At 47.2% G+C, this 12,241-nt stretch overlaps 1 protein-coding gene across 2 annotated transcripts in view; it reads left to right on the forward strand.

Annotated features, from left to right (window-relative positions):
- The window catches only part of Plekhs1 (pleckstrin homology domain containing S1), a 29,787-nt gene extending 17,772 nt beyond the window's left edge, over positions 1-12,015 (forward strand). The window contains exons 8-13 of one of the 2 annotated variants that reach the window (XM_060369220.1): positions 1,647-1,769; positions 3,997-4,103; positions 5,264-5,449; positions 6,175-6,276; positions 7,707-7,842; positions 10,775-12,015. In XM_060369220.1, coding sequence (XP_060225203.1) covers positions 1,647-1,769; positions 3,997-4,103; positions 5,264-5,449; positions 6,175-6,276; positions 7,707-7,842; positions 10,775-10,957 — 837 coding nt within the window. In that variant the 3' untranslated portion in view covers positions 10,958-12,015. The remainder of the gene's footprint in view (positions 1-1,646; positions 1,770-3,996; positions 4,104-5,263; positions 5,450-6,174; positions 6,277-7,706; positions 7,843-10,774) is intronic. The other variant, XM_060369263.1, reaches the window with a different exon arrangement.
- Positions 12,016-12,241: the final 226 nt, after the last annotated feature.

A 12,241-nucleotide genomic window follows, 5' to 3' on the forward strand; every position in this document is an offset into this window, starting at 1 on the left:
GAGCAAGTGTCTCCTGCTTCTGTCTGAGATGCACCGCTTTCTCCCAGAGGAGCCTTAAAGGTGGCTTTTGTCGTTTTCCTGTCATTTGTTGAGATTCAGTGATATTTTCTTTTCAGTCATCTCAAGTTACAGACACCATTTGTCCTGCTGGGTTTTGCTGGAACATCAGGGGCCTTCACTCCCACCTCAGCATAATCCGGCTCCATTGTCCATCTTCAGCAACCACAACAGAACACCATGCATTGGGGGGTTCTAACAGCAGTAACATAGCTCCCACGGCTCTGAAGGCTGTGACGTTTAAGACCAGGAGACTCACCTGGGGGAAGGCATCAAGTGACAGACAGACAAGCAAGGCAGGGGGCAGTCAGGGTGAAGTCAGACACGGCATTCAGGAGCACAGGAAGGCCTAGCCACCATGGCCTGACTGTCTCTAAGAGCTGTACCCGTTACTAGCATTTCAATGGAACTTAAATTTCAATATGGGTTTCAAAGGGGACGCTCATAAACAGCAATGAACTTCAAGCTAGAACAATGGACTTGCTTGCATATATACAGATGCTTTTGGACATCTCAGTAGGGTCATACCCTGACACTCCCATAAAAACGGAAAACAGCGTGAACAGACAGCGCATTGAACACACCTGCCTTATTGGACATAACAGCCCAGCAACACAGCCCACTGTGCAGTGTCTGCTGTTTCCGCAGAATTGCAAGGCTCTCAAGGAGCTGTGGCTCACAGACACCACCAGACTTACAAGAAAGTTATCATACCCACATTGGTAGCCCACACAAGGCCAGCAGTCAAAATCTGAAATACCGCTTCTAGTGAATGCATCTTGCTTTTGCACTCCTTTATGAGAGGAAAAACCTGAAAGGTGAACCATCACAAGTCATGGTGCTCTCTCTCTCTCTCTTACACACAGGCACACACACACAGAGTCAGAGAGAGAGCAGAGCTAACTTCCATGGAATTCCTAGCAAACATTCAGGGTCTTACGAAGGTCCCCTGCCATCTGGCATTGTTCTTGGAATAATTAAATCACACTCAATTCTTATGCCATGAAAAGCAGCCACATCAGTAGACTATCTGCTACCTGTTAGGGGAGGGAAGGCAATAATTAATTGCTTACATCTACATCACCTTAAAGCCTATAATTCATACTGTCACATAACCAACACTACCTAATTGCACTGCTGTGGAAACAGACAAGGCTGTGAACAAAACACAAAAGAGGAGTCCTGAGCCAGAGAAGGAGGTTCTGAGACTCTAGGCTGGATACCTCCTCAGAGGCTGCTGAGAGAGGACTTGAAAGAGATGAGAGTAGGGACACCATGACAAAGTTCTGTGACTTACACCACCACCCATGGTAGAAAACTTCTTGTTCTGAGTTCTAAGTCTCTACAGCAAAGGAAAAACGCGAATGTTGGCTGTGCATATATAGTCACACCATCAGAGGGGCCCAAATTCAAGGTGCAAGTTCAGGTTGCGTAGGTTTCTGCATGTCATACTGAAACGGCCTCTGATCTTGTCAACCCAAATAATCTATTATACTTTTTCTAGAAAGTATTTGTTACATTCTTTTGAAAATGAGGCATGGGGAGAAAAGAAGGAACTCAGTAATTACATCTGCTTCTTTCTTGTTCAGCATTTAATCCAAAAAAGGCTCCGAGAACTCCAGCAAGCTCATACTCATCAGGAACACCAAGAACCCCCTCAGGATCCTGAAGAGGAGGGTTACTACCTCACGCCTGGAAGCATCCTTTCAGAAGTAAGCCCCCCCCAGTCATTCATTCCTTCAGCAAGGGCGTGTCTCTGCCACACGCTGCTGCTGAGACAACAGGCTGAGATCAGGAGGGCAGCAGGAAGGTAAAGCTGGCAGAAACAGAGGGCTTGTTCCTGTGCCGGTTCTTGAATAGGAGCCAACCATAGCACAAGACCTATGCTTATACAGTGACTGGTTTGTGCCAGTGGTGGGAGAGGAAGCTGGTTTCCAGGCAGAAGACCAGAGAAGGTTCTCAGAGGAGCTGATAGTTGAGTACTTGGAGAATAACATTTGGAGTTTAGTCATCTTCCTGTTTTCTGGCCTGAAAGGAAAAAGAGTGAAAGTCTTGGGTGATGAGCTGCGGGTGTGTGTGGACAGCCTGTTGATAACTAGAAGCCCTTCCGAGTGCTGGAGGCCGCACTGTGCTCACCACAGGGGCTCTGGCGATGAGCCTCACGTTCCTGTTGCTTTCAGAGCTCACAGCCTCAGTTTACCAAAGCTGAACACTACCCAGAGAGGCACAGAGCCATCTAGAGCTATCAGATATAGCGTGGCTTTCTCTTTCCACCTGAGTCAAAGCAGGCTTCAGAGACCACTGGCATTGCCGTGTCTGAGGCCACAGTTCATTGCCTGAGAATGGCAGAGTAGGAAATTGACGGAGCAAAGAGCCAGCATATGATGGGCACTGAATGCCAAGTTGACTCTATTCTGTGGGCAGCACAGAAGCAAAGGGCCTAAGCAGGAAAGTGGTGAAATGTGAATTGGCTTCTAGGCACACTGGTCAAGAAGCTGTGTCTGTGGTAGACACGGATACAGAATGTGGAATGCAGGGAGAGACAGGAGGGCAAAATGGTGGAATGCAGGGAGAGACAGGAGGATGAAATGGTGGAATGGAGGGAGATGGTGGAATGCAGGGAGAGACAGGAGGATGAAATGGTGGAATGAAGGGAGATGGTGGAATGCAGGGAGAGACAGGAGGATGAAATGGTGGAATGGAGGGAGATGGTGGAATGCAGGGAGAGACAGGAGGATGAAATGGTGGAATGGAGGGAGATGGTGGAATGCAGGGAGAGACAGGAGGATGAAATGGTGGAATGGAGGGAGATGGTGGAATGCAGGGAGAGACAGGAGGATGAAATGGTGGAATGGAGGGAGATGGTGGAATGCAGGGAGAGACAGGAGGATGAAATGGTGGAATGGAGGGAGATGGTGGAATGGAGGGAGTGACAGGAGGATGAAATGGTGGAATGGAGGGAGATGGTGGAATGCAGGGAGAGACAGGAGGATGAAATGGTGGAATGGAGGGAGATGGTGGAATGGAGGGAGAGACAGGAGGATGAAATGGTGGAATGGAGGGAGTGACAGGAGGATGAAATGATGGCTGCAGAGTTGCATCATCTCTGAAATTGGAGGTTTCCTACCAGGTAGTGACATGTTCACTTAAAGACACATTCTGGGGTCAGGTTGGTTATGGACATGCTAAATCACAAATGATTTAAGCACACCATACATCACAGCAAAATTCTCAGGGCCATCGGTACCCTGTCCTGAATTATAGGTAGCCAAGTGGATAGCTCAATACATTGCCCCCAGTGTCTCATAAGCACGGGATACTTCTCTCACCGAAAACTACTTCCACACTAGTGTTCTCTGGGCCAACCAGCCAGTCAGGTGTGTGGTAAGGGTAGGCTGTGGGCACTGTGGAATATGGTGTCTGGGAAGTAGGTGAAACTGTACAAATGTTGCCAGGAGGGCTGATCTGGGAATGTGGGGTGAATGAACAGGACTTCACTGGGCAGGAGAGGAAAATCCCAGACGAAGAGGGACGAGGAGACAGCTGAGCAGAAGACTGGCTTGACTGGAAGGCAGGCTCCAGTCAGAAGCCAGCGGCAACGACACAGGAAGTGTCCGTGGTTGCAAGCCACCACTGTGCCTAGTCTCTGGCCCAGTCAGCTTCCAAGATTCATATAATCAATGACCTGGGGAATGAAGCAGAAGGGAGAGTCTAAGCTTCCCACTAGAATACATGTGTCTGGATTGGGGCATGAGGGCTCCCGGAAGGGTAAGCAGACTTTGAGTCTGTCAGATCTGTGGTGGTTTGCTCTCCTGGGGTGAAGGCCGATAAGTACTCTCTGCAGCCGGAGGTGTGTTATCCCAGAGCCAGCACGAGGCCAGGTGAGGAGGCCGGCCAGCGGCAGACCTGCATCCTTACATGGCTACCTCCTGTCTTTAGTTAGAGAACATTGCTGGTTCCAATGATTCTGCTGACTCCATTGAACCTGACAATCCAGACCAAGGTTCCAAGAAAGCTGAGAGCAATTACATGTCAATGAGATCCTGGTGAGTATAACTGCCTTTTTTAAATGCTACTTGTAGCTAACCTGCTTTTAATGGAACAATTACCACCAATTCACTGTGTTAACCTTTGTGTGAGGGTGTGTGTGTGTGAATGATGTATATGTGTGATGGTGTATGTATGTGTGAATGGTATATGTATGTGTGTGTGTGAGAGAGAGAGAAGGGTTAGACGTGTGCCACAGAGCCGATGTGGGATCAGAGGACACCTCCGGCGTTGGTCCTTGCCTTCTGCTTTGTTTGAGTTACAATCTCTCGTCACCTGCCATGGCCTACAGCAGGTGAGCCCGTCCGTGAGCTTCTCGGGAGCCTCCACACCCCATCTCACCTCAGAAGCACTGGATGCAGAAGTGTGCTACCACGCCAGCCTCCCTGAGGCCCGACTGCTTACATGGCACACGCTTAGCCACTGAGCCCTCTCTCTAGCCCAAGTTCATTTTTTAACTGTTGCATCACCAGAGACTGCATACTACACATCAGTTGGTACACGCTGGGTACCCTTTGTTTGAAATGAATAGAATTACAAATGTTTGGGGTTTCAGAATATTTCATTTAGCTTTTGGAATATCTGAATATCCATAATGAGCTGTCTTAGGGACTAGAACTCATCCAAAAATGAAATAATGCAAGCTTCATATTTTCATATGTACTGTATAGAAACCTAATGATAATCTCATGAAAAATGTTTTCAAATAACTTTGTTCATAAAGGAATGTTTGACGGTGTAGAGTTCCCCACTTATGGTAATCATATTGCCACTCAGGATTTCAGATTTCAGATTTTGGATGCTCAGCTAAAGGGTGTTGAAGCTGCGGACTTAAGAGAAGGACACATGGCGCCAGTTTTTCCACCCACAGAGAGCTCCTGTGACACCCTCAGGACATTTCCGTCTGCTGAAGTCTTCTGGCTTTCACTTTTATTTCTTGCACACTCTCACTGTGCCCCATGACCCTGTAAATGGTTATTTTGATTCCAGGTCCATTTTTAGAAAGGAAGCATGTTCAGTTTGGCTCTCTCTGTGGTGGGGTTCCAGTGGCTGAATATACTTCAAGACTTTGGTAGTCCTCATGGCTGTTAGATGCTTATGTTTGACAGCTGTCAATCATGCGCCTAAACAGAAGGCCTTGCTTAATTTTATGCTCCAGTTTCCTCAAAGAATCCACCTCTGTTGACTGCCCAGCCGAACCCCAGATTTCTCCGGAGACTCCACTGCAAGAACATGGCACAGGAAGTGATCTGTCTCTTTCACCTGCCGACCCAGAAGCTCAAAGCACAGATGACAAAACGGGGTCCGCCTCACTAACTGTTGTGAAATTGTCTATCTTACTCAAGTAAAGCTCTCATTTCTAAAACTTTGTGGGATCTAAGCACAAGGCAGATGCCTTAAATGCACTTAATATTCAAATTTCAAAATAGTTCCTTAAAGTTTCCAAGTCAGCCAGGAATCTGACCGGCTTCTATGTCAGGATGTTGTGACCATTAGGCACCAGATGACAGGTGGAAGAAAAGTGGTCCCGGGGGGGCAGGGCTGGCATCCCCAACCCTGTGACATTTTCCCCTTTGGCCAGTCTTTTGGGCCCTGGAACCTGGACCACACCGATGTGGCTAGTGTGTCACAGCCTCTCCTGTTAGCCTCTTGTGGGCAGGCAAGTCTCCTGAGGTTCTGAGGAGATGGGGAGGGGAAAGTTTAGGTCATGTCAAGAGCTTGGCAAGATAGTTGTAATTTTAGCTACTCTACATGCATTTTTGTATGGAATAATTTCCAGAAGGCAAATGTGCAAACTGACCTGAAGGAGATGGTTATAAACTCTCTTAGTCAAGTTTTCCCTCCCTCCTCGTTGCCTGCCATCCACTACTGCACCCCGAGAGGGGCAGGAAGGATACAATGATTTTTAGTACCTTAAATGCATACTTCTTTCATCATGTGTTTTGGCCGACTTTAGCTGAAAAATGCCATCTCAGAGTCAGAAGGCCAAAAATACACTCTGAAAGTAGAGCTCAGAGCCAGGGACAGTGGCTGTTTCATGTGCTGTATAGCAAGTGTTCTCTCTCTCAGCAACATCCCTGACAAGAGCCAAGTGCAGACTCTGAACGTGTTCCTCTCACCGCTGGACGCCATCAACTATCTTGCCCTGGTAGAAGCAGCAGGGCGGATATGGTAGGTGGAAGTGGAATGAACAGGGGTCAAGCAAGGGGGCCCTGACTGTGAAACACCACATTCAACAAAAATGGCGGGGGACTCGGACTAGAGTTTGGCCACAGAGAGGACCTGGAGGCAAAAGACCACTGCTGTATGGGAGGTCAGCTTTTGAGGGCGTGGGTGTAAGATGGCCAAAAGGCCCAGGAACTGGACGTTTCTCATTCTTCAAAGGAGAATAGATATCAAAGGTGCTATCCCAGGTGCTGCAGAGTGAGTGTTTAGTGACTGGAAAGAGAGCAAGGTTAATAGGATCTAAAAGAAAAAGAGGTATATGAGGCCTAAGATCCCTACTACTCCAAAACCTCTACTCCAAAACCCTAACACGAAGGTCCTCATGGCAGATATTTTTAAACATAATTACTATTTATCTGATTCTATATCTTTTTAGACTTGACTGGGCATGGTGGCACTGGACAGTAATCTTAGCACCCTAGGCTAAGAGTTCAAGGCCAACCTGAGCTTCATAGCAGGTTCAAGGCCAGCTTCAGCTACATAGTGAGACCTTTCCCCTCCCATCCCCAAATAAACAAGCCTGTTTAGTTCATCTGGGTGGAAGACTGAAAACTTATTTTATGTGTGTGGGTATTTGCCTGCATGTACACATATGTGACTACGTGCATGTCTGGTACCATGGATCCCCTGGAACTGGAGTTGCAGACAGTTGTAAGACAGGTTCTAGGAATTGAACCCAGGTCCTCTGGAAGAGCAGCCAGTGCTATTAACCTCTGAACCATCTCCCCAGCCCTGGAAGATTGAATTTTTACAAGATAATTCTTTAATATAAAGAAAATGCCACAATGCCATAACTTCCCATTTTTTCCAAAATTTTTGCAATCTAAGACTTGTAAATACCTGCTCAGCCCATGAGTTTATGAGCAAGCTCACACATCTGTCCATTCATTTATGTACTCATTAGGTATCCATTATGCTGTGCGCTCTCTTCTGTCAGACATTTATTGAGCGTTCTGTTTTCTTGGAACGGTGGAGTTATAGAATTTTAAATACCAACTAAGGAAACAAAAAGGTAGATTTGTATTCCCAGGGGCACAAAGCTGGGCAAAAGAATAGCCACATGAATAAGTAAATATAAAAATTACATCTTATTCAAAACTACAATTAAAGTGTTCCCACTGTACATAACTATAAGTCCTGGGAAAGCAACGCAAGGAAGGGCCTGGGCTCGGCAGGGCCTCCAAGGGGGGGTTGCGAGGAGCAGGGCTTGAGAGTGAAGCAAGGAAGAGAGGAAGTTTGTCCAAACAGAAAAAGGGGATGGTTGGCTTCCAGTGTGGGACAACTCAGTGCCGAGTGAGGTGATCCTGTACCCCCATCCCCATGTCTCTGATGAGCTCTGTCTCACTTTCCTGTTAAATACTGTTTTCCCACTGCAGTGTGGCTCGGTGGGAAGGTCCTCCCCGACTAGGCTGCTTATTCTGCTATGGAGATCATGTCTTGGCCGTGAATGACCTGAAGCCCCACAGCCTGGAGGAGGTGTCCTTGTTTCTTACTCGATGTATCCGGAAGGAGGTGAGTTCTATGGACCAGCCCTGGCCAGGCCAGATCAGGACCAGGGGAGACAAGACCAAGGTCTCACTAAGGTGGAGTCTGAGACCTGCTCGGAATGAGAATGATCAAGTATTCTGGATCAAGTACTACTGGGGAAAGACCTGGGATAGGAGAGAGGGCTCTGGGCTTCCGACCTCAAACACTGGCATGGCAGGCAGCGCTCCCATGGGCTCAGACTAGCTCGTGAGTTGCAGGAAGCCCCTGTGAGCAGTCTTGACTACAGCAGTTGTGGAGAAGCGAAGGGTGTATCATGCTGTGGCTCACTTGCAGCATCCCTGATACAGACTGTGTCTTAACACAGTCACAGTGACGTTAGTTTGACCTGCACAGGCGCCCCTTTCTGAGTGTCAGTTTTTTTCATCGAAAACCTGAGGTTGCCAAGCCTTCTGCATGGAGTTATCATTAAAATGTAACATGGTGTGTAGGTCAAAATGCTAGTCTACATTTAGATGTCTCACTGGCTAGTACAGCCTTATGCTGTTCATCCCTTAGCCCATTTTGATTTCTAACCTTTGGACGGTTTCTGCCTTCTCTGCCTTTAGCTTCTCTCTGAAGTGAGGAGCAGAGCAAGGATTCATTCATTCATTCATTCATTCATTCATTCATTCCTACAATTTCCAAGCTTCATCCCTTGGATCTACGGATGTGAGTAGGGGAAGGATAGAAAGGGCTCAACATTCCTGGCTTCAATTAGGGACATCCACATTTATCTTTTAATAAACAGATACACCTAAAATATGGATCCACTCAGTTAGCATTCTTTGAAAACATGGAGCCTTGGCTTGAAATTTCTGCAAACTACAATAGTACAAACCCGTGTTCAGGTTCTAGGAATCTATGGTTATGTATTATGAATTTTAAGGACATGCCTGTCTCTTCTTTGTCACTCAATAAACCTGCCAGTTGGATAAACTGTTATTATTGTTGTTTCTAAAAGGGTAAGACTGGTTAGGCATGTTACTAACATAGACATGAAACTAGTTCCTGGGAGGGCCAGGATCCATTCATTCTGTGCTTCCTCGCCATTTACTGAACATCTGTCTACCCTCACTGGATACCGTTGTGTTCTAAGGCTAGAGAAGTGGCCTCAGCTTGCACTGAAGTAGCTCTCGGACTAGTGGGTAGAAACAAATACCACAGGTGCTTCCTGGAGTACAGTGTATGCTTTGAAATGTGAACTGGAAGCACAGAGGGGGAAGAGACTGACCTTCCTCGGGAGGTCAGGAGGGTTTCTCGCAGGATGTGATGTTTGGCTTACGAGTTCAATGTGAATTCAGTGCTTGATACGCGTTTATGTGGTAGAAAGAGGCTGGTTTCAGGGTCTTGGTCCACTAGCCTGGCAACTTATACTCCATGGCATCTGCCCACGGTCCACACTGTGGCCAGAGGGTTAAGAAAACTATGTGCACCTTCCAGAAGGTATCGAACATTCTCTGACCCGAAGATCCAGGCATGTGTTCAGCAATCAGGAAAAGTGCCAGACTCACACTAGACCTCTGCCTGGGTGTGGCTGCACATGCCTCGTCATGACTGCCCTGTAGACTGCACCCCTCTGTGCTCTTTCTGTCTTCCTCACTCCAGCTGAGAACAACTCTTCCACAGAGCGGACCAACATAGTGTCTCGAGCAGTGGGTCTCGCTAGGCAGTGGTTCTCAACCTGGGGGCCATAACCCCTTTGGCAGGTCAAACAACACCTTCACAGGGCAGTATATCACATGTTTATACTATGATTCATAACAGCAGCAAAATTACAGTTATGGAGTTGCAACAAAAATAATTTTGGGTTGAGGGGTCACTACAGCATGAGGAACTGTATTGAAGGGTGGCGGCTTCGGGAAGGTCGAGACCCACTGATCTAGTGGACCAGAAAATTGCCCTCCCTCCCTATCGCTCCTGACCTTTCTTCTGTGTGCAAGTAGATAGCCAACTCTCTTTTAAAATTCGAACACCTGGTTCTTGGAAGGAAAAGGAGGTTGGGAAAGGACACGTGGGAGCAACGGCTTCTCTTGTGGCAAGCACGCCTGAGCCAACCACATCTACTCAGACCACAGTGGAGGAGGCAGAAGGCTGTCATCAGGATGGGCTGGAGGTAGTGAGAGGACAGGTGACAGCTTTTCAGAGGCAGAGGAGACCCTCTGTGTGTGTTTCCTCCTGCGTTTGCCCTGGGCTTTCCTGGATGGTGGTCTCTTTTGGATGCACAGGATTCCAGAGGCCCTTTGAGTTCTTGGAGCAACTGGGTCCTCTGCGGTTATCTTACTTAGATATAGGCATAGATCGGTTGCTTTAATAAAACGCTATGGCCAAAAGCTACTTGGGGTGGGAAGGGGTTATTTCTCTTATACTTCCACACCACAGTCCATCGCGAAAGGAAGTTAGGGTGGGAAACTCAAGGAAGGAAATGAATCGGAGGCCATGGAGGAGTGCTAGTTGCAAAGCTGCACCTAATAGTTTACTCATTCACTTTCTTAGAGCACCCAGGGCCACTAGCCCTGCGATGGCATTGCCCACAGTGAGACTGGCCCTTTCACATCCATTATCAAGCAAAAAAAATGCAGCCATAGGCCAATATAGTAGGGCCATTTTCTAAATGAGGTTCCCTCTTCCAAAATAATTCTAACTTGTGTCAAGTTAACATAACACTAGCAGCACAGTGAACCATCAGCACTGTTTTTAGAACCTGCCTAGAAGCCTAGGCCAGCAGAGGTCAGAGAATGAAAGTCCATGGTCCAGTTGGCCATACAGATCATCTGTGCTACTTTTGGCTCATCATAGCTCACTGCAGGATTTCCTGCAAGAACGAATTGAGTGAGGAATGAAAGATGACTGGTTGAGAGCTGGGCACTCTAAGGATACTCTTCAGCAGTCTAACTATCTCCTGCATTTTTTGTCTTAGAAAGTGAAACTCTCCATCGGCAGGATCCCAAATTCAGAGAGGCTCCATGCCTCTACCTGTGCATGCTCCTTAAAACACCAATTGGCCAAGTCTGTCCAACAGGATTTACCAGGACTGCAAAGGACACCAAAGAGGAGTCCAGCCATCAAAAAGAGCCAGAAGGAAGAAGCTACTGGAGAGTAGGCTGCCTCAGACTCTGGCAGCAGAAGGTGAAGCCTTGGACCATGCATGGTCCTTTGACTGGAGAAAAGACAGCATCCTTCTTTGAGTCACTGTACTGTCTTAACAGTGTGTGTGTGTTGGGGGAGGGTCACTGGCCCTTCTTTGGCTGTTGCATTGAGAAGGTCATTTGGGATAATGACTAAAGAACAGAGTTAAAGTGGAAGGCCTTATCGTCTGGGACTTTGCCTGAGACACAGCAGACATAGCCTGAGCAAGTCCCTGATCTAACTAATAGACTAATAGCAATGTGTGCTTTCTGAGGTCAAAGTCCACTCTCTGTTAGGAATATCTGGGCTGAACTACTCACTGCAGAGAGACATGAAAGATACAAACTTGCAGCAGCCCTCCCAGACACTTGCTTGTGACTCAGCAGCCACCAGGCCAGGCTGGGTACCCTCTCTGTCTCAAGTACACCTGCTTTAAGAACTATTTTGGAAGCTGAGGAAGTTTGACACTATATCCAGCCAAGATCTGTTTGCTGTAAAAATAAATAGCAAACTATGTTTGGACATTCTTGATTGATTGGTTTATTGCCAAATTAATCCTGCCAAGCCAAAAAAAAAAAAAAAAAAAAAAAAAAACACAAAGGCCTCTCATAATCAGGAAAGCAGAGCTGAGCTGAACACTAATTGACTTGGGGTTGCTGGCACAAAGGAAGGCTCAGGAAATATGTCCTAGCAGGCTGTCCTTTCAGGTGGAAGAGATGAAGGCTTTGAAATTGATTTCTGTAGCTGTCAGGGGATAGAGCTACACATATAAAATCAGCTTTACAAAGAAAATTCTCTGATTTCTGCCTTGTATGTATGTATGTTTATATTAGTGAAGACCTTTGGCTTGCAGAGGAGACATTCAATAACTTTTCCTTTTCTGTTATCTAGATTATTTCTAGGTATAAAGTTTGTATATGTGAATAATGCATAAAACATGAATAAAGGGATATGCATGACTATCTCAAATCTCATAAATAAGAAACAAGCCACTTCAGTGAGGAAATAACGATCCAGGTAAAAACAGCTCGAAGCCCGCTGTGGGGGTGGATTCATGGGCTCTGAGATCCAAATGCCCCCCGGTCCCTCTGTGCCCTCAGGCAGCAAGGAGGAGTCTGGTAGGAGTCATCAACCATCCGGGACCATCCACCCAGCTCACAGCAGTGCTGGGACAGGAACACAGAGCAGGACGGCTTGTCCTTCCCAGGATGCCAGCCTGTCCCCTCCCCCAACCCCAGAACTTGCCTCCTCCCACTGC

The sequence above is a fragment of the Meriones unguiculatus genome, chromosome 1, assembly GCF_030254825.1.
Source record: "Meriones unguiculatus strain TT.TT164.6M chromosome 1, Bangor_MerUng_6.1, whole genome shotgun sequence".
NCBI classification, from domain to species: domain Eukaryota; kingdom Metazoa; phylum Chordata; class Mammalia; order Rodentia; family Muridae; genus Meriones; species Meriones unguiculatus.